The 24399-nt window shown below is 65.4% G+C and overlaps 3 protein-coding genes across 5 annotated transcripts; 1 reads left to right on the forward strand and 2 right to left on the reverse strand.

Moving 5' to 3' along the window:
* Positions 1-13: 13 nt before the first annotated feature.
* On the reverse strand, positions 14-4621 carry NR1I3 (nuclear receptor subfamily 1 group I member 3). 2 transcript variants are annotated; one of them, XM_063357435.1, is made up of 8 exons: positions 4359-4621; positions 3960-4195; positions 2759-2889; positions 1311-1471; positions 977-1191; positions 715-860; positions 298-589; positions 14-184 (listed from the first exon to the last, which is right to left on the reverse strand). In XM_063357435.1, exons 2-8 carry the CDS (start codon positions 4136-4138, stop codon positions 55-57), a joined length of 1254 nt encoding a protein of 417 aa, XP_063213505.1. In that variant the 5' UTR covers positions 4139-4195; positions 4359-4621; the 3' UTR covers positions 14-54. The 2 variants fall into 2 exon arrangements, with proteins under 2 accessions (XP_063213505.1, XP_063213503.1); XM_063357433.1 differs by lacking the exon at positions 4359-4621 and having other exon boundaries at positions 15-184; positions 298-403; positions 473-589; positions 3960-4264.
* Positions 4622-9377: 4756 nt separating this feature from the next.
* MPZ (myelin protein zero) lies at positions 9378-11774 on the reverse strand. The gene is given in 6 exon segments (XM_063357113.1): positions 9378-9727; positions 9866-9926; positions 10073-10208; positions 10302-10515; positions 10616-10782; positions 11303-11774. Coding segments are annotated over 6 exon segments (957 nt in total). The 5' UTR covers positions 11379-11774; the 3' UTR covers positions 9378-9424.
* A 1260-nt stretch (positions 11775-13034) lies between these two features.
* Positions 13035-23803, forward strand: SDHC (succinate dehydrogenase complex subunit C). Of its 2 annotated transcripts, XM_063357160.1 has the most exons (6): positions 13035-13117; positions 16727-16783; positions 17621-17722; positions 18465-18526; positions 20738-20901; positions 22859-23803. In XM_063357160.1, the coding sequence occupies exons 1-6, from the start codon at positions 13098-13100 to the stop codon at positions 22961-22963; spliced, it is 510 nt and encodes a 169-aa protein (XP_063213230.1). In that variant the 5' UTR covers positions 13035-13097; the 3' UTR covers positions 22964-23803. The 2 variants fall into 2 exon arrangements, with proteins under 2 accessions (XP_063213230.1, XP_063213231.1); XM_063357161.1 differs by lacking the exons at positions 13035-13117; positions 16727-16783 and adding an exon at positions 17063-17067.
* The last annotated feature ends 596 nt before the right edge of the window (positions 23804-24399 follow it).

A 24399-nucleotide genomic window follows, 5' to 3' on the forward strand; every position in this document is an offset into this window, starting at 1 on the left:
CCCCTGGGGGCGGGGGGGGGTAACCGGGGAGGGGGGGGGGGGGCGGCGTGGGCTCTAGCTGACGATTTCGGAGAGCAGGGGGGTCATGGAGGACAGGTCCTGGATGTGGAGGATCTGCCGGGTGTTCTCCGCCTTCAGCGTCTGCAGCTCCGTCAGCAGCAGCAGCAGCTTCGCGTAGAGGAACCTGGGGGGGGGGGGGGGGGGGTGGAAAAGCGCCCGGCTCGGACCCGGTGTAGGGCGGGGGGACACACACACACACACACCGTTGTGCCACCACCCCCCCCCCGGGACACGTACCTGCCCTCGGGCATGGGGTGCTGGTGGTCGATGTAGCTCTTGAGGGTCAGGGCCACCTTCTCCTGGAACTGGTCGATGAAGTCCCGCTGGGCGACGCCGGCGTGGTCTGGGCGGGGGGGTGTCAGGGTAGGGGAGGCGGGGGGACGCCCCGCCGCCGTCCCCGGCGCTCGCTTACCTGGCGAGAAGAGCCGCATGGCCTGCAGCAGGACGTACTCGGCTTCGTGGAGCCGCAGCTTCTTCAGGCTGATGTGGAACTTGAGCAGCGGCTCCAGGTAGATCTGCTGGAAACCTGCTGGGGGGAGCGCGCCGGGGGGGGGGGGTGAGCTGGGATGGGACGCGTGGCGGGGCCACCACCCACCGCGTCGTGTGCGTGTGTCGTCGTCCCGTGTTTTCCCCCCGTCCCGGCCCCTTCCTCACCCAGGGCGCCGTCCTGGATGGTGTAGCAGTGCTGCCCGCACTCCCAGGCGTTGGTCTCGGCGTTGAAGACGGTGTTGAACTGGATCTGGCAGATCTCCAGGGCGGCTCCTTTCAGCAGCGAGATCTGGGCGTCGATGGGTAAGGTCCTGCCGGGGCCGGGGGGGACACACACGCACGCACGCACACACGGAGGGGTGTCAGGGCCACGGGGGGCAGGGGGGTGGCGTTGGAGGCGTCCCCCCGGCCCCGACCCCCCGCGGACCTGAAAGCCGGGATCTCCTTGGCGAAGTTGATGACCTGCTGGATCATGAAGGTGCTGAGGTCGGCGATGTGGGGCAGCATGGAGAAGACGTCGGGCAGCACGTCCTCGGCCAGGCAGTCGGGGGGGGGCGGCGGGGACGGCGGCCACGCGACGGGGTCACCGGGCTGCGACGGGCTCTGCGGCCGCGGGCTGGGCACGTAGAGGCGCACGGCGGGCTACGGCCGACGAGGCCGGGGAGGGGATCAGCGCCGTGACGGGACGCTCACGGGGACGGAGAGGGGCTGGGGGGGGGGGTGGGGGGGGGACGGGACGGGGGGGGGATGTCCCCACTCACCCAGTAGTGGGCGAACTGGGAGAAGCTGGAGTCGAAGGTGCGGCGGTGGGCGGCGATGAGGATGGCGATGAGGTCCCGCTGCTCCGCCGTCAGCCCCCCCGGCCGCTCCCGCGCCCGCCGCTGCGCCCGCCGTCGCCGCAGCGCCTCCGCCGACATGATCACTGCCACCCGCCGCCACCGTCACCCCCCCCGGCACGGGCACCGGGGACGCCGGCGGCGCAGACAGCCCCTGCCACGCCGTCCCCTCTCCCCACCGGGGTGCCCCTCGCCCCCTCGCTCCACATCCCCTTCTGTCACCTCTGTCCCTTGCTGTCACCCCTGTGTCCCCATCCCCTCCTGTCACCTCTGTGCCCCCATCCCTTGCTGTCCCTTCTGTCCCTCTGTCCCCTGCTGTCACCTCTGTCTCCCTGTCCCTTGCTGTCACTTCTGTCCCTCTGTCCCTTGCTGTCACCCCTGTGTTGCCATCCCCTCCTGTCACCTCTGTGCCCCCATCCCTTGCTGTCCCTTCTGTCCCTCTGTCCCCTGCTGTCACCTCTGTCCCTCTGTCCCTTGCTGTCACTTCTGTCCCTCTGTCCCCTGCTGTCACCCCTGTGTCCCCATCCCCTGCTGTCACCTCTGTGCCCCTGTCCCTTGCTGTCTCTTCTGTCCCTCTGTCCCTTGCTGTCACCTGTGTGCCCCCATCCCCTCCTGTCCCCTCTGTCCCCTGCTGTCACCTCTGTGTCCCCATCCCCTCCTGTCACCTCTGTCCCCTGCTGTCACCTCTGTGTCCCCATCCCCTCCTGTCACCTCTGTCCCCCTGTCCCTTGCTGTCCCTTCTGTCCCTCTGTCCCCTGCTGTCACCTCTGTGCCCCTGTCCCTTGCTGTCACCCCTGTGTCCCCATCCCCTCCTGTCACCTCTGTCCCCCTGTCCCTTGCTGTCCCTTCTGTCCCTCTGTCCCCTGCTGTCACCTCTGTGCCCCTGTCCCTTGCTGTCCCTTCTGTCCCTCTGTCCCCTGCTGTCACCCCTGTACCCCCATCCCTTGCTGTCACCTCTGTGTCCCCATCCCCTCCTGTCACATCTGTCCCCTGCTGTCACCTCTGTGTCCCCATCTGCTCCTGTCACCTCTGTCCCCCTGTCCCTTGCTGTCCCTTCTGTCCCTCTGTCCCTTGCTGTCACCTGTGTGCCCCCATCCCCTCCTGTCACCTCTGTCCCCTGCTGTCACCCCTGTGCCCCCATCCCTTACTGTCCCCTCACCCCTCTACCCCCATGTCCTCCCCTGCCACCCCACCCAGGCCAGTCCTCTCCGTCCCCTGTGTCCCCCCCCAGGTCCCCTCGTCCCCTTTTCCCCATGTCCTCCCACCCAGGGCCTCCCTCCCCAGGTCTCCCCTGCGTCACCCCCTCCCCTCTCCCGCCGTGTCGTCCCGTTCCCCCCCCCCCCCGCCCCCCCCGCTGTCCCCATGTCACTCACTGTCCTTCCGCATGCCCACGTCCAGGCACTTCTGGAGGCGACAGGCCTGGCACTGCCGCCGCTTGGCCTTGGTGACGGGGCAGCTCCGGGAGAAGGGGCAGGTGAAGCGGACGCCCTTGTTGATGGAGCGCCTGGAGGTGGCGGGGGGGGGACACAGGCACGGCCATGAGGGGACGGTCGCTGTCACCGGGGGGGACAGGATGTCCCGGGGCAGGGGACACCTCCAGCCCCATGGACCCCGTCAGCGCTGTGTCCCGGAGAAGCCGGGTGGTCCAAGCGTGGGGTGGCAGCGGCCATTCCGGCTTGTCCCACCCCGTCCTGTCCCGTCCCATCTTGTTCCATCCCATTCCATTGTGTCTTGTCCCATCATCTCCTTTGTCCCATCCTGCCCTGTCCCCTTGTCCCATCCCATCCCATTTCATCCCATCCCGTCCCATCCCGCCCTGTCCCCTTGTCCCATCCCATCCCATTTCATCCCATCCCGTCCCATCCCGCCTTGTCCCCCTGTCCAGTCCTGTCCCATTTCATCCCAACTTGTCCCATCCCATTCTGTCCCATCCCATTTCAGCCCATCTTCTCCTGTCCCATCCCATCTGTCCCATCCTGCCCTGTCTCCTTGTCCCGTCCCATCCCGTTTCATCCCGTCCCATCCCATCCTGTCCCATTGCAGCCCATCTTGTCCCACCCCGTCCTGTCCTGTCCCATCTTGTTCCATCCCATTCCGTTGTGTCTTGTCCCATCATCCCATTTGTCCCATCCCGTCTTGTCCCATCCCATCCCGTTTCATCCCATCCCATCCCATCCCATCCCATCTGGTTCCATTGCAGCCCATCTTGTCCCAGATTGTCCTGTCCCGTCCCAAATTGCCCTGTCCCATCCCATCTGTCCCATCCTGCCCTGTCCCCTTGTCCCATCCCATCCTGTTTAATCCCAACTTGTCTCATCCCACCTTGTCCTGTCCCATTTCAGCCCATCTTGTCACATCCCAAATTGTCCTGTCCCCTCCTGCCCTGTCCCCTTCCTCCATCCCATCCCATCCCATCCCATCCCATCCCATCCCATCCCATCCCATCCCATCCCATCCCATCTTGTCCTTTCCAATCCTGTCCTGCCCCATCCCATCTTGTCCCCCCAGCTCTGTCCTGTCCCATCCCGTCCCCTGTCCCCCCCCCGCGTCCCCCCCGGCGGTGGCAGCCCCCACCTGAAGAAGCCCTTGCAGCCCTCGCAGGTCATGACGTGGAAGTGGTACCCGGTGGCGCGGTCCCCGCACACGGCGCAGACCTTCTCCTCCCCCGCCTCCGTGTCCTCCCCCCCGGGGACGCGGGGACCCGGTGGCGGGCGGGGGCTGCTCTCCGCGTCCGAGGGGCTCGACGTGGACATGGCCGGAGACGCCGGTGACAGTGCCCGGACTGGGGGGGACCGCAGTGAGGACAGAGCCTGTAGGACAGCGGCGGGGTGTGTGTCCCCTACGTGTCCCCTCGAAGCCACCATGTCCCCCTGGCGCAATGCCTTTGTGCGCCGACCCGCCACCGCGACCTCCCGCCCCGGTCACCACCGCGTGACACCCCCGAAGGCGGCCGGTGTCTGTCGGTGCCGGTACCTGGGACCCGGTGCCCGCCGGTGCCCGGTGCTCGCCGCTGCGTAGCCAGGGGCCACCCGGTCCCCGCTTGTCCCCACCGTCGCAGTCCCGTGGAGTTTGAACCTTGAACTTGAGGGAGGCTGCGGCGGGCGGGGACAGGCGGCACTGGGGCAGGGGGGGGACACGCAGGCGGGGACAGGGACACAGTGTGTGAGACACGGGGACAGGGACGGCAGACACGGGGGACAGGCGGGGGGACACGGGGTGGTGGCGGGGATGGGGACCACACCGGTGGCCGTCCTGCCATCGGTGACCCCAGAGGAAGGTCACCGGCCGCCACGGGGAGGTGCCACCGGTGTCCTTGTGTCACACACACACCCCCCCCCAGTGTCCCTCCCCCCCACCTCCGGGGTGCCCGGGGGGACGGCAGGACCCCGGGGGGTGACGATGGCCCCGGGTCCCCCCACCGGCTCCGGCTCCGCGGGGCGTCGAGGTTGGGGGGGGAAGGGGACATGCGGGGGGGGGGCGGGGCGGGCGTGTCCCCACCTTGCCCCGCCCCCCCGCCTCCCATTGGCTGCCCGCCGCTGTCACTCATCCGCGCCCCTATAAAAGCCGTGGCGGAGCGCGGGGCGCCGCACACAGGGAGCGGCGGCGGCACCGGCACCGGAGCGGCCATGAGCGAGGTGAGACGCCGGTGCCGGTGCCGGTGCCGGTGCCGGTGCCGGTGCCACAAGGGTTTTTTTTTCCCCTTTTCCCCCCTTATTTTTATAGCAACGGGCCGGGAGCGGAATTGCCCTGGGAATGCGGCGAGGATGCTGCACCCCCGGGGAAGAGGGGGGCTGGAGGCGGGGGGGTGACCCCGGGGGGGGTCTCCGGCAAAGCGGAGCCCGTGTCTCCCCCGTTCCCCCCTCCCCCGGTGCGGGTTTGCTGCCGGGGGCCCCGTGTCACCCCCGGGTTCCCCCTTTTCTCTCTCTCCGCAGCGCAGCCCCCATGAGCCCCCCTCCGCGGCAGAGGCCCCCGGCGGGCAGGAGGAAGGTGAGGACCCCCCGGCAGCGGCGGGGTGCGCCCCACGGGGTGCCCCATCACCAGTGTTACCTCTGTCACATGCCCCTCCCTCCCCCCCCCGGGACCCCCGCGCTGCCCCGGCACCTGGGACCCCCAGGATCGGTGTCCCCACCATGGAGGGGGGGGGCACCTAGATGGATTTGGGGACCTGCTCTGTCCTTCCCCTGTCCCCTGGGAGGGTGATGGGGTGCCCCCCTGCGTGTCCCCTGCCGAGGGGGGGTTCTGGGTGCTGGGGCGAGTCTGGGGGTGCCAGGCTGTAACCAGGGCAGCCCCCCCCCTTTCCCCCCCCCCCCCAACCGCCAGCCAAAGCCGTGGACCCCAAGAAGGTGGAGGAGGAGGAGGAAGAGATCGACATCGACCTGAGCGCCCCCGAGACGGAGAAAGCCGCGCTCGCCATCCAGGGGAAATTCCGTCGTTTCCAGAAGCGGAAGAAGGAGTCGGGGCCCTGAGCGGCTGCGGGGTCCCGGGACCCCCCACCCCACCCCAACCCCGCCCGCGGCGGACACCCCCTTCTTGCACGAGGGCACGGCCCCATCCTGACCTCCGTCCTGCCGGGGCTGCCCCGTCCTCGGCGAGCAGGGCCGGGGGGGGGGCTCAGCCCTTCCCTACCCCTCGCCCACCCCTGAGCCAGGACCCCGGGTGAAGCTGGGGGGGTCGATGTGGGGGGGACACGGCTGAATCCCGTGGCCCCCGGCGTGGAGGTGGCCCCCGTGCGGGGGGCATGGCGTGGAAATGCCACTTGCCCTGGGGCAGCCCCAGCTTTTCCCGTCCGTGGCGACGCTGGCCGCCGGGGACGTGTGGGGCAGGGGGACACCGGTGTCCCCTGAGCGAGGGAAGCCCCCCCGTCCTGTCCCGCGGGTGGGACACTGCGGGGAGGGCGCGGGACGGACAGGTCTCGCTGCAGCCCACCATGGGGAAACCGGGGGTCCCCCAGCACTGGGATGTTCCCCATCCTGACACTGCCCCTCCCAACGCTCCTCTCATTGTCACCGTCCCCGTCCCCTCCCCTGGGGGAGGGGGGGGGGGGGGGGGCTTTTAGCATGTGTAAAGAATAAACCAGCGGGGAAGAGGAGCCGGGCTGCTGCGTGGTCTGTGTGTGTGGGGGGGGTGGAACCCCCCAGGTCCCCCTTCCCGGGGGGAGCGGGGTGAAGCCCCCCGTTAAAAGCAGCCCCGGGGGTCCCCGGGCTGCCCCTGCTGGGGGGGTGCGGGCAGGGACGGAGGGTTCCCCCCGCCCCCGTACGCACTTTGGGATGGGGCCCCTTGGCTGGCGCTTTGGGAGTGACTTCAAACCGCCCCCCCACCCCCCGGGGATCTAATTGGGGTGGTTTTTTTTTTTCCTATGAAATTCCACTTAATTTATCGGCCGCCGGGTCTCGGGGCCGCCCCTGGAGCCGTGGCCTCGTTTCCCGCCCCCACCCGTTGCGGCGGCGATGGAAGAGGCCGCCACTCGCTCCTCTTCCTCGGGGGACGAAGGCCTCGGGGTACCGCATCCCCCCGGGCGTGGAAGATTCACTCGGGGTCGGCTCCGGCGGCGGTTCCCAACCTCGGCTCCCACCGCGGCATCACCGGGAGCAGCCGCGGGACGCGCCTGGGCTGCTGCTGGCCATGAGAAGTCCCCCCACCCCCCCCAAAAAAAGTGCTCTGGGGTGGTTAAAATAAAGCCATTTGGGGGATTTGCAAAAGGGTTTGGTGGGGGGGGGGTGGGGGGTGTGGGGCTGGTCCCTGGGGCGCCCGATGCCGTGGGGTGGCCGGGGACGCTGGGACCCGTGGCGGAGCCGCAGCGGTGGCAGAAATAACTCCCTGGAAAGAAAAACAGCGACGGCGGCCAAGGGAAAGGCAGGGCCCAGGGGACCCCCCCACCCCCCCCCCCCCCCCCCCCAACCCTGGGGGCAGCGGGGTCGGGCTCGGCCCCCGCTCGCTCCGCAGACTTATTAGGGAAAGGACAATTATAGCCCCGGAGGCAGGGCTTGGGGCGGGGGGGGGCGGTGGGTGTCAGCATGGGGGCCCCCTCCCTCGCAGTCTGGGCTGGGGAAGGCGGGGGGGGGGGGGGGGGGGCGACAGGGTGGCCGCAGCCCCCCGGCGCGGGGTCGGTGTGGGGGTAAGCGGTCCCAGTCTGCTCCGGAGCGGAGCTGCGGGATGGGGCTGGGGGCTGGCACCGAGCCCCAAGGGGGGGGAATTCCTTCCCCCCCCCGGGCCCGTCTGGCTCAGCGCTACCCGTTACTCCCTCGTTAACCCTCATTAACCCCCCCCGGGATACCTGTTGCCCCCCCCGGGGCTGTCTGTTACCCTCCCCGTTAGCCTCCGTTAACTCCCCCGGGGGTCCCCGTTGCCCCCCTGGGGCTGCCCGTTACGCCCCCATTAACCCCATTAACCCCCCTGGGGCTACCTGTTGCCCCCCCGGGGCTGCCCGTTATTTCCCCGTTACCCCCCCACAAGGGGGTACCCCCCACCCCCCGCCCCGGGGGTCAAAGACCTTCTGAGGAAAACCCCACTTTGGAGCGTTTCACCCCAAAAAACCACCGCTCGCCCCTTCACAGCAGCCGGGGGGGGGGACACACGACGTCGCGTGAATTCCCGCCCCGGGCGGTGGCACCTTGGTGGCCCCCCCATGGGGACGGACGTGCCCCTCGTACGGTGGCTCCGTGCCCTGAGGGGGGACACACACACACACACACGGGCCAGCGTCACCCCCTCAAAGCTGCCTTTTCACCCCAAAATGGAGCCGGAGCAGAGGCCGCCGGGAAGGCGCTTGGCCGGAGCTGGCTGAGACCCCCCCCACCCGCCCCATGGCGACCCCCACCCGCCCCATGGCCGTGCCCGGGGCTCTACAGCCAGGGCAAGAGCCGAGACTCGGCCTCGGTGTTAATTAGAGTGAGCTTTAATTAACGGCTGGATGGGGATGAGGGGGAAGATGGCCTGAAGGGGGGTGGGGGTGTGTAGCCATGATGGGTGGCCTCGGGGACAGCCCCCACCGGCTGAGGGGGGGTCCCCGGGGACGCCCGTGGGCCATCACCTCACCCCTGGGGAAACTGAGGCACGGCGGCGGCGGCGACGCCCCTGTCTCCGTGAGAGCTTGGCGGGCGGCCCATGCAATGAGTTCGCAAGTGCTGAGCCACCTTCTGAGCCCCCCCCCCGCCCCCAGACACCCCCCACCTCGAGGAGGGGGGAACAGCGACGAGCCGGGGCGAACTGGAGATGTGAGTTTTATTAATGGCGCCGTGGGGATGATGGGGGGGGCGGGGGCGGGGGGGGGGACGACACGCACGGAACCAGGGCGTAGAAAAACACGTCGGGGAGCGGCGCCCGGCTGCGGGGTGATGGGCACCGGCAGCTCCTCCGGCCCGGCCGCAGCCTCTCCTCCTCCACGAGGCTCCGGCCGAGGCTGGGGGGGGGGCCGGGGGGGGTTACGGGGTGGGAGGGTTAATGGGGGACGGGAGCGGGACGGAGGGGACGGGGCGGGGGCCACCCCGTGACGTCATTTGTCCTCGGTCGCGGGGAGAGACGAGAAAACGGCCAGAAAAGGAGCAACGACGGGGGCAGAAAAACCCTCCCGGAGACTGGTTTGGGGGGGGGGGGGGGAGAAAAGGGACGGGGAGAGATGGGGGCGACACGGTCCCTGGGGAGGGGGGGACCGAGGCAGCCCGGTGGGGGGCGGGGGGGGGGTGGGACGGGACAGACCCAAAATTCAGTGGTTGCGTCTTCAAATAGAAAAAATTACATCAGTGCCCGGGGCCGGGCAGCGGTTTGCGCAGAGGAAGGTACCGAGCGAGGGGCTTTGTTGGGGGGGGGGGACGACACACATCGCGTTGGGGGCGGGGGGGGGGACACCGGGGGTGTCCCCGAGGCCGGGGGACCAGGGGCGAGGACCACACCCCGCTCCTCGCCGGGTCCCGCGTCCCGCGACGGTCGCTTTTTGGAGGTGGCGAGGAGGATGGCGGGGGTGGGGGGGGGGGGCCAGGACATGCTCCCCCCCGGCACCCCCCAACTCCTTCTCCTCCTCCTCCTCCGCCGGCGGCCGGGTGTCAGGTCCCCGAATTCGGTTTGATGATGTGCATCAGGGCGCTCTTGAGGCTGCCCTTGCTGGGGGAGCGGACGGCGGGCGGGGGGCGGGCGGCCTGGCCGTCCTCCCCCCGCAGCTCCATCTCGATGGTCATGACGACTTTGGGGGGTCGGGGGGCCCCGGCGCCCTCCCCCCCGGTACCTTCCCTGCCCTCTAACCGCTATTTCTTATCCTTGCGGGACTCGCCGGGGGCTCCCTTGGCTTTCTTCTCGCTCGCCGCTTTGGTGCTGCGGCTGTGGTCCAGCATGGCGTAGAGCACGGGCGCCTGCGGGGAAGGGGGCAACGTCGGTGCCCCCCAACCCCTCCTCCCACCCCGAAAGGCCGGAGAGGGAATCGCCACCCCCTCGGACAAGGTGTTTCCCCCCCCCCGCCCCCCCGCCGCCACCGACCCCTCGGCACTCACCTGCCGGCTGCGCTTGGACGCGTCCTTGGCCGATCGCTGCAGCTTCCCCTTCTCCATGGCACTAAAATTGGGGTGGAAAGGGAAAAAGACGGCTCAGAAAGGCCAACCGGGGAGGGGGGAACGCCAACTGGGGGGGGGAATCCCACCCGGCAGCCCCGTTTTGGGGTGGTTTTGCCCCAATCGGGTGTGTGTGTGGGGGGGACTCACCTCAGCCGTCGCTGCAGGGCCACCTGCCTGCGGAGCCAGCAGTAGCGGAGGAGGTAGACGAGGGCCACCACCACGGCCACCAGCAGCAGAGCCCCGCCGATGATGGAGCCCAGGACGACGCCGTAGCGGGTGGGCACTGTGGGGACACCAGCGCCACGTCAGCACCGCCCCCCCCTTCCGCAGCCGGAGCGGGGAAACTGAGGCAGGGAGGGGACCGCTGGCACCGTACCTTTCTCCAAGACGTAGAGCGTGACCTGGGAGGATTTGCCCACGATGTCCGGGGGGTTCTTGACGTCGCAGGTGAAGGTGCCGTTGTCGGTGTAGTCCAGGTTGTGGATGACGATGGAGCCGTCCTTGCGGTGGGGGTTGCCCACCCACTCCATCCTCTCCTTGAAGCTGCCCACGTCATCGATGTAGGGCTGGCCCTTGGCGTAGTGGAATATCTAACGACGGGGACAGACACACGGATGGGGGAAGGGGGTGACGGTGGCTGCGGGCACGGCAGGGCCACCCCCGCGTCCCCGGAGCGGGGCGGACGCTTACGGAGGTGCTGTCACGGGAGCCCTCGGCTTGGAAGTGCCAGGTGATGGAGATGTCCTCGGAGATCCACTCGCTGGACCAGAAGCTGCAGGAGAGGGTGACGTGGGAGCCGACGGTGCCGTACACCTCCCGCTGCGTGTACACGTGGATGGAGGACGTCGGGGACGGCCCTGCCAGGGGGCACAAACCCGTCAGCACCGCGGGGGACCCCGGCACGGGGCCACCAGCCGGTCAACGTCCCCACGCCAGCCCCGTGCTGCCACCAAAGGGCTTTTGTTGGCCCCGGAGAAAGCACAAGGGCTGGCGGGGGACAGCGGCTCTTTGTGCCACCGCGGGGAGCCTCCGCCCTGGCATCCCCATGGGTGGCACGATGGGGACCGTGTCCCGGCATCGGGTGATGCCCAGGGACCCCGCGGGGCTGGGTCCGGCACCCACGACCCCTCCGGCGATAGGTCCGGCACCCAGGACCCCGCTCCTGTCCCCGGGGAGGTGGCTGGTGCCGCGACTCTCCTTGCATCCCGGTGACGGGAACCGGGACACGCCAGCTATGTCCCCGGAGCGTTGCCACCATCGGTCCCAAAAGGAGATGTGTGGGTGGCCACCAGCCCCACGGCCACCTCCCAGGGGTCCCCTGGGTGCAACATCCAGGATTTTGGGAGAAGGATCCCCAGTTCCCCGTCCCCATCTTACCCAGCGCCGAGAGGAGCCCGGCGAGGAGGAGGAGGAGGCGGCCGCCGCCGCCGCTGCCCCCGGCACCCTGCGACATGGTGGCTACCTGTCACCGTCCGGCTCCGAGCCGCATGGAGGGCCGTGCCGAAGGGTGCCGGCGGGACGGGGGCCGAGGTTTAAGAGCAAGCGGCGCCGAATGATGCCAGCGGTGCCCCGGCCTCGGGCCAATGGGAGCCGGGCAGCCGGGGGGGTGGGGGCCAGGGGGTGCCGGGTGCCCCAGGCTGAAAGGGGACATTTAGTTTGGCGATGGGCGAGGAGGGGGAAGCGGGTGGTGCTGGGGGGGGGGGACGGGACGGGGACACACGGGCACACAGCACCCTTTGTCCGGCCGCATTCCCGCCCGTGGCGGAGGCGGCTCGGCAGGAATGCGGCCGGAGCCGGAGGGCACCGGTCCCCAGTTGGTGCCGGGGATGGTGGACCCGCCTGGAGGGGTTTGGGGGTCACCGGCGCGTCCCCCCCCCCCGGCCCTGTGCTGCGGGTCGGCTGCTGGCACCCCCTGGTGCTGTCCCAAGCTCTCACGGAGACAGGGGCGTCGTTGCCGCCGCTGTGCCTCAGTTTCCCCAGGGGTGAGGTGATGGCCCACGGGCGTCCCCGGGGACCCCCCCTCAGCCGGTGGGGGCTGTCCCCGAGGCCACCCATCATGGCTACACACTCCCCCCCCTCCCTCAGGCCACCTTCCCCCTCATCCCCATCCAGCCGTTAATTAAAGCTCACTCTAATTAACACCGAGGCCGAGTCTCGGCTCTTGCCCTGGCTGTAGAGCCCCGGGCACGGCCATGGGGCGGGTGGGGGTCGCCATGGGGCGGGTGGGGGGGGTCTCAGCCAGCTCCGGCCAAGCGCCTTCCCGGCGGCCTCTGCTCCGGCTCCATTTTGGGGTGAAAAGGCAGCTTTGAGGGGGTGACGCTGGCCCGTGTGTGTGTGTGTGTGTGTGTCCCCTCAGGGCACGGAGCCACCGTACGAGGGGCACGTCCGTCCCCATGGGGGGGCCACCAAGGTGCCACCGCCCGGGGCGGGAATTCACGCGACGTCGTGTGTCCCCCCCCGGCTGCTGTGAAGGGGCGAGCGGTGGTTTTTTGGGGTGAAACGCTCCAAAGCGGGGTTTTCCTCAGAAGGTCTTTGACCCCCGGGGCGGGGGGTGGGGGGTACCCCCTTGTGGGGGGGTAACGGGGAAATAACGGGCAGCCCCGGGGGGGCAACAGGTAGCCCCAGGGGGGTTAATGAGGGGTAACGGGGGTGTAACGGGCAGCCCCGGGGGCAACAGGTAGCCCCGGGGGGGCAACAGGTAGCCCCAGGGGGGTTAATGAGGGGTAACGGGGGTGTAACGGGCAGCCCCGGGGGCAACAGGTAGCCCCGGGCGGGTTAACGGCGGGTAACGGGGGTTAACGGGCAGCCCCGGGGGGGTTAACGAGGGAGTTAACGGGAGGTGGTAACGGGCAGCCCCGGGGCGGCTAACTGGGGGTTAACGGGCAGCCCTGGGGGATTTAACGGGAGGGTAAGGGGCAGCCCCGGGCGGGTTAACGAGGGATAACGGGTGGTTAACGGGAAGCCCCGAGGGGAATAACGCGGGGGTAACGGGCAGCCCCGGGGCGGCTAACTGGGGGTTAATGGCCAGCCCCGGGGGGGTTAACGAGGGGGTAAGTGGCAGCCCCGAGGCTGATAACGGGCAGCCCCGGGGGTGATGGAAGGTAACGGGCAGCCCCGGGCGGCAGGGGCGGAAGTGCGTCACGGCCGCTTCCGGCGTGCGGGGCGCTCCAAGATGGCGGCGCTGGCGTTGAGGTGACTCCCGGGAGGGACCGGGCCGGGACAGCCCGGCGGGGCGGGGGTGGGGGACGCGTCGCGGGGCCGGAGCCTCTCACGGAGCCCCGGGCGGGCCGGACCATGGGGTGCCCCGTCCCGGCCGTGGGTAACGGCCCCCGGTGCGGGGACGGGCCGCGCCGCCCCTAGGCCCGGCCCCCCCCAGTGCCCCCCGGGCGCGGCCGTTCCCCCGGGGCTCGCTGGGGCTCTGGAAGCACCGACACCGCTCCCCGCGCTGTGTTTAAGGCCCGTGTCCCTGCGGAGCCCCCGCCCCGGTCCCGCGGCCGTAGGGAACCGGTGAGGCATCGCCCCCCCCCCCCCCCCTCCGCTCCCCCGGGGCGGCTGCAGGGGCCGGGCAGGGCTGGGGGGGGGCGGCTGGCGGCTCAGGGCCCTCAGAGAAGGGCAGGCCCGCGCCTTCCCTCCCCGTCCCTCGCCCCTGTGGCTCTTGGTGGCCTTGACCAGGTGGACAAAAGTCCCCGTCGCCACCCAGCTGGCGCTGGGGGGGGGTGTCCCCCACCTCTCAGGGCCACCCCCCAGGGCGCTGGTGGCTTCGCAGGAGGTCGGTAGTCCTGGGCGGGAGCGTGTCCCGCCATGGCCGGGGGTGCTGGGCAGCGGTGGGGAACGGGCGTTGTGTTCGCCAGGCCCGAAGGTGCCTTTTCCCATCCCTCGCCCCCACCGGAAAGTTTTGTGCCTCCTCGAGGCTGTGACCGTCTCCCTCCCCGTCCCCCCCCCCCCCCCGCCATTCCTGATGTTCTCTTTGATATCAGCCGGGAGACAGTGTTTGGGATTTCATTCTCTTAATATATTCTCCTTCTAGCGGCAGTCGGTGCTTTTGTGGAAAGCTCTTTGTTGCGTGTGGGGGTTTGTTGAAAGGCAGGATCTGCTGGCAGCAGGAAGGGGCGAGGGAGGGGGGGGGGCTCCGATACCTGCTGGGGGGGCGGGCGCCCCACAGCCGCCGCTTGAAAAACAAGAGAGAGACGTCGCTCGCTCTGGCTTTGCAGCCCGATGACTTCATTGCGCATCTCCTTCGGCTTGTCAGATGAAAAAGCATATATAATTGCTTCTCATTTGCCTCCTCCGTGGCGAAATCCGAGTGATTTTTATAGACCTGTCTCGCAGGAGAAACGTTAACGACCGTCTATCGATGTGACGCTGAGCTGATGCTGCTCCAGGCCTGTCCCCCCGCGACTCCCCAGATTCTCCTCCGGAGCTAACGCAGCTGCGTGTGTTCCGCTGCCGGGCGTTTATAGATGTCTCGTCGGAGCTGCCGCTTGACGCTTGTCCTTCTCCAGCCCTACGCGAGCGGCTGCCCCCCCCTTAAAATCCCCCATAACCAACACCAGCCGGGGGTGTCCCCTCAGTTTTTGCACCCTCCCGGGGCGCGGGGCAGAGCGGGAGTTGGTGGGGCGCTGTGGGAAACTCTTGGCGTGTTCTGGGGGTTAATTCTTTTAAAAAAAGCCCGTGTTTGTCAGTGATCTGGAAGAAAAGGGCAGTTAATGGAGGGAGAGCGGGAGAAGATGCAACAATTTAGAGAATGATAAATAATGAAGAGGACAGGTCCTTGGTACAGAGTGACCTTGATTGCTTAGCTGGAGGGCTGTGTTTTGCGAGCCGTAGTCGTCGCGGTGAAGGAAGCCGCAATGCTTTGCGTCTGAAAAAAAAAAAAAGAAAAAAGAAAAAAATAATTAAAATCGAGCCAAGAGGATGCGGAGTTCCTGCTGGGGAGTTTTCGCTTTGGAAAAAAAATGCGAATGCGTTGCGGGTTTTCATCTTGGTTGGAATATCGTGTGTGATTGGGAGCCGGATTCCACCGCCCCAGCCCCCAGAAGAGGTGTCGAGCGGTTTCCGTAGAGAGAGAGGTGAAGTAGGTTGGGCCTTTTAATCTGGAAAAGAGGACGGAAGAGGGGGGGCGTGAGCGAGGGGTATAAATCATTAATGGTCTGCGGGTAGAGATTTATCGTTCACCTCCTCTCCCCTACCCAGGAACCGGGAGGTGGTGGCTGGCGCGGGGGCTCGGGACGAGCAGGGAGCGGATTCTCTGGGTCGTGTTCAGCTGTGAGAATCCGCGCTGAAAGCTGGGGGGGTGGGGTGGGTCGGGAGGTGTCGATGCCGTTTGTTACGGATTGAAACCCTCTGGCCTGGGAAGTGCGTGAGCTGCACGTGGTGGGGGGTTCTCCCGTGTGTTTCCTAAGAATTTTCTCCGGGGATCCGTTGTCGGCGGCTCTGGGACGCGATGGTGGGCGCGGAGGTTTGGCTGGGCTCGCAGCCCTCGCTGTGTCCCCCTGAAGCTCTCGGTCTCGCCGTCAGGCCGCGCGTAGGGAGGGCGTTTGATAAACCAGAGATGGTTCAAAGAAGGGGTTTCAATCTAGAAACGTTGCACTGCAGCACGGGCTGGATTCCGCATTGCCGAAAATTCATGCCTCCAGCCAGGACGCCTTCCTAAAAACCTGCTGTTTTTCAAGTCCAGCTTTTGAACGCGAGGGAGGATTTTGAAAGGAAACATCCTAACGATCATTTACACAGGAACTCGGAGTGGTTAATAATAATGACTTTTGTTTTGCATTTACACCTGGTGAAGAGCTGACCTCCAGATGTTTTTCCTACCGCGTCCTTGAGCCCGGCTGTATGACAACTGAAGAGCGGCGGAGCTTCGTTTCTCTCCCGCTGTTAACGAAGCAGCGGGAGATGCTGGTACAGATGCTTGTGCGTTCGGGAAGATTAATTAGTGTTTGTCGCCGGGCCGCAGACGAGCGCGCCAAACGTTATGACACACCTTGTTCTCGTCGTGTCGTCAGGAAAAGCGGCGCTGCCTGTCGGGCTTTGGCCGGGAGAGGAGCGGGCGCCGCGGATTCCAGCCCACATCTGCAAACGCTCGAGCTGCGCCGGGCTGGGGGCCTGTTCCTCCCCGTTCCTGGAGAGATGCCCTTGAATGTCAAGAGCCGCCGTTAACCACAATCGCTCCGCAGAGAGCGGCACCCACTCCTTGGGGCACCACAAAATCCCTTTTTTACCTCCCTGCCCCGAGCCTCGGCGCGGCTGAAATGCCGTGTGTGCTGGGCTGTGACAGCCGCCTCCCGTCTCGCCGGCGCTCGGAGCTTAACGAATGGCGGCGGTGAAAGGCTGTAATGAAAACGAGCGTTTGGAGGCAGGGGAGGCGACGTCTTCATCTCGGACGCGCGGAGAGCGGTGGCCTGAACCAGCCCTTTCCGCGGAGCTCGGCAGATGTGCTTTTGTGGGGACGTGTGCCGCCCGCCCCGATAATTGCCGTAGTGAGAGTGAAAAATGGACTGCCTCGGCATAGCCGGGAGCTTAGAGCGCTGTTTATGTCTGTCTTACAAACAAGGTATTACAGCTGAGCAGACTAATTACAGGGTGTCGTAAAGAATGAACCCTCGGGCAGAGTCTAGAGACTCTAGTTAAGAGGAGAGGGAAGGTTTGTCGAGGAACACCCCAGATCCTCTCGTGTTAAGATCAATTTTAAGACACCGAAGATACCCCAAAGTGGCGAATCCCCTCCCCGGCCCCGTCTTGCTGGTGTTTTCAGGCATTTCTTTGGCGCTCACTAAAGCCTTTCTGTCTTCTCTCTTGCAGGTGTGTCGGTCGGCGATGCCTGCTGGCTCGGCTTGGCCCCGGCCTTTCTGTGCGACAGTGAGTGCCGAGGTTTTATTGAGAGTAACGGGATTAAGTTCTTCCCCCAGGGATCCCGTCTAAGGCTTTGCAGTGTGCGCGAGCTCCATCCGCTTAGTAATTCTGGTCAACCAACGCCATGTGTTGGCCGGGCACTTACCGCCTGGTGCCACCACGAGGGCACGGCCTATTTATGGGGGGGCTGGGGCTTGCGGACGGGATAAAGGGAGAGCCTGGCTGGCTGCTGAGGTGGGCCTGGGTCCGTCGTGGGGGCGGTGATACCCCTGTCACCCCTCTGTGCGACAGCTTTGCACCTGCGGAGGGCTGGGAGCCGCACAAACCCTCTTGTTCCCGTGCTTCATGCTGCCGGGCTTAGGGAGAAATCGTTATTTTCTGCTAAATTAGGCTGTAAGTGTAATTGCTGTGTAATCTCGGGGAACATTAAATGACGAGCTCTTTATTTGGTACAGTGTGCAATTACCGTGGCAGTAAAGAGCAGGTTGCGTGTTATCAGCATTATATAATGTGTTATCTGATATCCTACACCCTGATTTGGGTGATGCTGGGCGAGGGCTGTGGGGGGGGCTCAGCTCCGCCGGCTGAGTGGATTCCAGTGCAGCAGCTTCCCGTCCTGCCTATTATTATTATTATTATTATTCCCTGGGGAGAGCTGGCACCGATCCGGTCCTCACCCGCGTCTGTGCACAGCTGGAGCCCTTCTTTGTGCTGCCGTAGTCAAGGTCAGCCGGGAGCTCGCGGTCTGCGAGATGGAAAGCCGCCGTGGCAAAGCCCGGCGGAGCGGGCGGGGGTAAAACGCTGCCCGTCGCCCTGCGCTTCCCGTCTCCTCTTCTTTTGCAGCATCGTCCCGATGGGAACGACGGCCAAGGAGGAGATGGCCCGCTTCTGGGAGAAGAACACCAAGTCCAATCGTCCCTTGTCCCCTCATGTCACCATTTACAAGTAAGAGCCTCTCGGCCTCCTTGGCTTCGCACCAGGGCACCTTTGGGCTCCAGCACACGACAGCCCCGTCCCCGGAGGCACCCTTGGGTGCAAGGGCTGTGCATGTTCCCACTGCCACTTCGGGCAGAGACCCTCTGAATTGCACTGTGAACAGTCTGAGCTGCGGGAGCCTCCCCCGGGGAGGTGACGACGCTCCGTATGGGGTGTTGCGGAGGGGTACGGTGCTCCCAGAGCTGCGCCTCAGGGGTGCGGGGCAGCGTTTTGTTTTGCCTCATCCCCCCGCGGAGCTGGCAGTCCTCGGGGGCAGGAGGCCAATGTGGGGCTCTCGGATTCCCTCCTCAGAAAGGTGACGGCCTCTTTGGGGCCACCTCCAGGTCACTTTTCCAGGTTCTCTGCTTTAGCTGTGAGCCTGGATGCCCAAACCCTGCCCTTTTGTTCCTCAACTGCAGGAGCATTACGGTCTTCTCCTGTTTCATCTCCCTTTAAGCTTTCTCAGCAGACGCCCTTCCCCTTCCCAAACCCGTGCCAGTGGCATTTGCCATTCCCAAGCTGCCTCTGCAAATTCCCCCGTCTCTCCCCTTTTGCTCTGGCTGGATTCCTTGAATAACTCCGAGAGCAGAAATAACCCGCCCAGCAGCACGGAGCTGTCTAGGAATAGACGGGCTGTGCTTTGTCCCGGCGGCCGCCGAGGCCTCCCGTGGTGTTGTGCCCTGTTTTGCTGACGAGGTTGGTTGTTTTTCAGGTGGTCCCTGCCCATGGCGATGTCCATCACGCACCGGGGCACCGGCGTTGCGCTGAGCTTAGGTTCGTGCATCTCCCTCCCGCTTGTGGCGACGGAGGGTGGGGGCTGTGGGAGGGAAGACCCTTCTGACTGATTCGGAGATGTGACTCCGGGCGGTCGTTTTCTCTCCTCCATCCCTGGGCTTCAGCAATGGGTTTTTTCCTGGGAAACCTGTGCTTTGTCCTCGGCTCGTTCTGTACCCTGAATATCTCCCTCTCGTGCTGCGAGTGGCTCCAGTCCTGCAAAGAGAGCGATGCTCCTCTGTATGTAAAAGCCTTCAAAGCCTTTGCAGCACCTGGCTGCTTTCTTTGAGGCCTTGCCCAGCCTGGAAAAGGACAATCGGCTGCTCCGGTTCTCAGCCCTTCTCTTCCGTGGCTGGTTTTTTTTTTTTTTTTACTGCTTTATCCTGTGTGAGGGGAAAAACAGACAGGCCGGCAGGGCTCAGAGGATTTTCCCATAGCACAGGTGGAGTTTTTCAGCTTCATGCGAGCGGCTGCTGCTTTCCCAGCGATCCCGCTGGGGAGGGAGGCAGTGCCAGCATCAAAACTGATCAGCTCCCTCCAGCAATTTGACTTGCATGGTTTGACTAAGCGATAGGACGCCTAACTGTGAAGGGCTGTTTTATTTCCATTAATGCCCTCTCATGGCAGCAGGAAGGTGCTTCTCCGGTCGAGGGAGGGGAGCTGGGTTGGTGTTTATAGGCGTGGAGGGGGTGAAGGGACTCAGAAAAGAAGCGCAGGACTGAGGACTTGGGTTCCTCGCTTGGCGGAGTGAGAGGGAGCAGCGAGGGCTGCAGCCTGCCCTTCCTTCCCATCCTGGCCTCCTGGGAAGGCTTAGGAGCTGGGCTCCTAGAAAAGGGCACCCACGTGCCCTCCTGCTCCGATATCCACGCGGCAGAGCCCTGGTGAGCCTCTGTCCGCAGGCTCTGCTCCTCCCAGGATCCAGCTCGTGCCCAGCTCTGCCTCGGGAAGAAGCGGCACGCAGCCTCTGCGGGGGAGCGGCTGACAGACGCCTGCTCCCGGCACGGCAAGGTGACTTTGCCCGCCTGCACCCTGCGAGCCCAGCTGGCTCCTGCGGGGTGGCTGCGTGCCCTGCTCCGTGCACGGATCCAGGGCATCGCATGGCAGCCCTGCTGGCACCACGCTGCTTTGGGATCTCCAGGAGCTCGGGACGTGCCTGGCCCCGTGGCTGTCAGCTTGACCCATCCAACTTGCTGTCAGACGGGCCGAGCTGGCAGGTTCAGTGTTGCCTTTCTGCTCCGATCCATCACCTCCTGCCGGAGGGGAAGTCGTCCCCTTCCCAGGGTGATGGAGCACGAAGGAACGTCGCTTCTGCCCACCAGAGCTCAGCAGCCAGGAGGAGGAGGGGGAAGTGTGTGTTCAGCTCCTCTCCGTCAAGGCCTGTAATTACAGGAGCCTCTGACTTCCTGCGCTTGTTGCAGGGCGAGCACAAAGGCCGTTGAGGAGACAAGTGGCTGAGCGAGGAAGCAGCTGGTTGACTCGCGCTGCCAGCGCCGGCCGCAGCCGAGGTGCTCGAGCTTGCGTGCCGCAGTGTAATCAGGCGCTATTGAGCGGAGGGTGAATCGCGACCGGGCTGACTGCTGGCTGCGATCGTTCCCGTGCTTTTGGCAGCACCATCTGGAGCAAGCCTCTTGGCCTAGAAAAGAGGAGGAGGAGGAGGAGGAGAAGCTGCCGCGGCTCCTGCAGCTCGTGCAGCCACGCGTGTCGGGCTGTCTCTTTGTCTGCCGCTTCCTTTGCTGGTCCCTGTCAAGGCAGCCCCGCTACATCGCTGCCGTGGCGGTGGAGGGGTTTCTGTCCCGAGATGTGGATCTGGGGACTTTGTTGAAGAACCGCCACCTCACATTTCCAAACTTCTTTGTCCCTTTAACCTTGAATTTGGGCTGGTTTGGCTGCAATTGCGTGAGCTCAGGCCAGTTTGGGCTCTGGGTGTTGTATGAGTAATGCAGCCCCTGCTGCAGGACCCAGATTCAGGGCGTTGCTGCCCCAGTTTGAGTCCTCGGCACCCCGGGGCACAGTGTCACAGTGCAGCTGGCGCTGCCACCAGGCCGGCAGAGCCCTTCTCCCTCCTCCTTCCTCCGCAGGCTGCCGTGAGCTGATGGTGGTTGAGGCTGTGTCACCAAACCAGAGATTTAGAGGTGGCCTGGGGTTCTTTGCGGGCAGAGAGGGGTTGGAAACGCTTCTGCTGGCTTGACCTATGGGCTTTGTCTTTCTCAGGAGTCTCCCTCTTTGGTCTGGCTGCACTGCTGCTCCCGGAACAGTTTCCCCACTACCTGGCCATGGTGAAGTCGCTCAGCTTGGGGCCCGCTCTCATCTACTCTGCTAAGTTCGCTCTGGCTTTTCCCTTCTCCTACCACACCTGGAACGGAATCCGACACCTTGTGAGTAGCCCCCCGCGAGGGGCCGGGGGCGCGAGGGAAGGGAAACGTCTGCCAGCTGCGGCATCTGGGGAAGGTGCCCTTGGAAATGGGAATTAGTCACCTCGAGCGCTTCAGAACCTCGGTGCTATTTTTGGGTACGTTTAAGTTGCAAAGAGCATCGCGACGCTGGTACTTCGCCGGGCGGCCCAGCTGGCTGAAGCATCCCCCGCGGCTCCTCGGCTGCGGGAGAGGGACAAGGGGTGTCAGGAGCAGCGTTAGAGCCGGGGACGTGTCCGCAGAGCTGCGGGCTCGAGCCCTGCAGAGCTGCCACCCGTGGCTCGTTATCTCACCCTCGTCACGCAGCCGTCGCGCTGTGATCTTCCAAGTGCTTTATTGCATTTGATGAGCCCAGAAGAACGTGTGGCGGAGGGTTGGAGACGGCGCTGCCTGCGCAGAAAGTAACGTGTGATGTTTGCCCTGGGCCGAAGCGTGGAACAAGCAGCTCCGTTCAGCCGAGCTTCCTGTGTTTGACGAAGGAGGGGGGGGCTGCAGAGCTGAGAGTTTCTCGCTGGGAACGGTACAAGACGTGCCGCTTTTTGTAGTTGATTTTTATGTTTTCTGTAGCTCCAGATAGGTTAGTTTTTACAGGAGCAAATTGCAAAGGCAGCTGGCCCGGAGCGTGACACGATCCTCCTGCTCTGGGCCGGGGCGGGGGGGGAGCATCACGTGCGGAGCCGCGCTGCAGACGTGGGCAGGCGCTGCGGGCGCTGACAGCTTCCAGAGTTTCCAGCGTGGAAACACGGGATTCGAGCGTTGCTGGATGTTGCATCCTGTGCCAGAGAGCAGCCGTTACGAGGTGCTCGTGTCAGAGCGCCGGGAGGTGCCTGGCCGAGCCGTCGGGGTGAACGACAGCCGTGTGCTGCGAGAGGAGCCCTCTCTGCAGGCCCTTGGGGTGGCCGGCAGTGCTGCGAGTGCTCGTTATCCGCTTCCTAAGTCACTCGCCGTCGGAGGAGGTCTGGGAGCACGGGGCCTGCAGCCGGCTGAGCCCCCGCTCGCTCCTGGAGACGCTGTGGGGCAAACGGAGCCGTCATAACCGGCTGCTCGTTCCGAGCGTCGTGAGTCGAATGCGTGCTGAAGTCTCTGCCTGCGCATATATATTAGGATGCCAATTAAATTGGCTGAGAGGGAAACCAGCAGCGTTGGCCCCCTCCCCCGCCCCCCCCAGCCCCGGCAGCGCACCCCATGGATGACAGAAGGGGAGTCAACCCGGAGCAGGGTGGGTTTGGTGCCTCTGCCCCAGGTGCTTCTCTTTTTTGAGCCCAGGGGCTTGCCGGGAGGAGGCCTGCGCCCCCCGGGCTGCACTTGCCACCTTGGCCAAAGTCAGGTGAAGGGGGGCAAACCCACCTGGGAGCCAAGGACACGCAGCTCCGGGGTGCCGTTCCAGCGTCCCTCCCTGCCACAGGGGCTCAGCTGGCCCCCGTGGCTCGCACCGTACCCCGGAGGTGCCGGGGGCGGGGGCTGCGGTTCATCCCCACCCGCTCGGCTCTGTCCCCGGGGGATGTTAGCACCGCTTCAGATGTGCGGCTCGCGCCGTGCTTTATAACCTATTTCTGTCAGCAGGAGAGGAGCGAGCGGAGAGCAGCTGCCGCTTTTGAAGCGAACCTGGCGCGCTGCGGCTGTCGGGGATTAGGGAGAGCTCGCGGGCGGCTTTGCCGATAGATTTGGGGGGGTCGGTGGGGGATCAGCTTCCCCTGGCACGGAGCACGTGTGCCTGCACCCAGGGACACCCCTGCCCGTTGCCCTGCAGTGGTGCACGCTTGCAGCCCTCCCTCTGGTCTGTGCCCCGTGGTCCGAAGGCTGTTTTTTGGGGCAGTTTTCTAAGCTTTTACCAGAAAGATGATGCTTTGCTGCACATCCCCCATCAGGGACCGTCCCGGCCCTGCTGAATTAAACCTGCTGTGTTTCTTCTCTCCCGCAGGCATGGGACATGGGGAAGGGGTTCAAGATCCCCCAGGTCAACCAGTCCGGGGTGCTGGTCCTGATCTTGACCCTGCTCTCCTCCGCCGGCCTGGCGGCGATGTGAAGGTGCCTCCCCCTTGACGGCCTCCCTGGTTTTTTGGAAGATTTCCTCCGTCCTGGCCCACCTCAAGACGTGCGTGGAGAGGGGAGGCGGGAGGACAGGCTCCTGAGTAACTACAAACGTGCGGGGAAGGTGGCTCTTCCCCTCCTTGCGAATCTTGTGGATGATCAGAGTTGCTTTTCGTTAACCCGGCTGATGTGCTGACCCCCTCTTAGCTGGGGGTGGGGGGGGGCAGGGACAGGCCGGGCTCTCTCCTGCCACGCCGCACGCCCGAGAAGCCACGGAAAGCCGGGCACCAATTAACAGCCGATCCCCACACGTTTAGTCGCTCCCACAGAGCTGCCTGGCTTCTTCCAGGCAAACTCCAGGGCGTTTCTTTTCTCTGCTCTGTCCCCAAGCTTGAGACAATGCTGAATCTGTGTCCCCGCAGGTCCGAGTGGGCTCGGGGACGGCTGGTAGCGCGGGTGTAGGCTCGGCGCAGGACAAGCATCTCCATTGAGGCAGCCCGTGGCAGGGCAGGGAGAGCAGGCGGAGCTGCCAACGCCGGCACCCGTGAGGAGAATGGGTGATGGGTGCCGTGCCGGGACCCTGCACTTCCCGAGCCTGGCATGGGGTGCTCAGACCCCCAGAGGTTCAGTCCCCACTCCTTACCCTTGAAATTCGGCCAGCTTTGGAGCCTCTGCCAGTGAAAAATGATCCGTTTTGCCCTGTTAGGAAGTTAATCCGTCTCTGGCACGATGGGAGAGACGTGGTTTTCTGATCGCGTCTTGCCACCAGCTCTCGTTTTCGGCAATTGTCACTTGTCCCCCTTTGCAATAAAGCAGCCTTGATCCTTCGCACTGAGCTGCAGAGTTTGGTGTCTGTTTGCTCGAGGAGAGGTTGGCCGGGAAAGGGGTGTTTGGCTCCGAGATCCCCGGGGAGTCGCCACTTCCCGGAGGAGCCGAGCGATGGAAAAACCAACTGTTTGCTGGCTTTAGAGGCAGGTGAGGTGCCCGACCTTTGGAGCTGCTGCCGGCGGGGCCACGTTGTCTGAAACGCTGCCAGCCCGGGCAGAAAGGAATTTCCTACCTGGCCTGCGGTTGTTTGCACAGGTACAAACGCTTGCCCTGAGGTCCAGAGGCTTTTTGCTCAAATTGGCCCATTTTTAACGTTTTGCCACCAGGAGCAAAGCTTTGCAAAGAGGATGCTCCCTGTCGGGAGCTCCGTCCCGCTTTTCTGTCCCAGCGAGAGTCTCGGCTCTGTTTTGGGAAGGATCCTCCTTCCTGTTCTCATCGTCAGCTGGCAAAATGTTGGCTTTACGGGGAGCAGCTGCTCTCCTCATCGGGCTTTTGATGGAGACCTGAAGTGGCAGGAGGGGACCCGCTCCAGCAACGCTCTCCGAGATCCCTCGCGCCGGCCAGGCTCCTTTCCACGCGATTGCTTTCACGTCTGTCATCGAT

This window comes from Chroicocephalus ridibundus, chromosome 21 (assembly GCF_963924245.1).
Source record: "Chroicocephalus ridibundus chromosome 21, bChrRid1.1, whole genome shotgun sequence".
Classification (NCBI taxonomy): domain Eukaryota; kingdom Metazoa; phylum Chordata; class Aves; order Charadriiformes; family Laridae; genus Chroicocephalus; species Chroicocephalus ridibundus.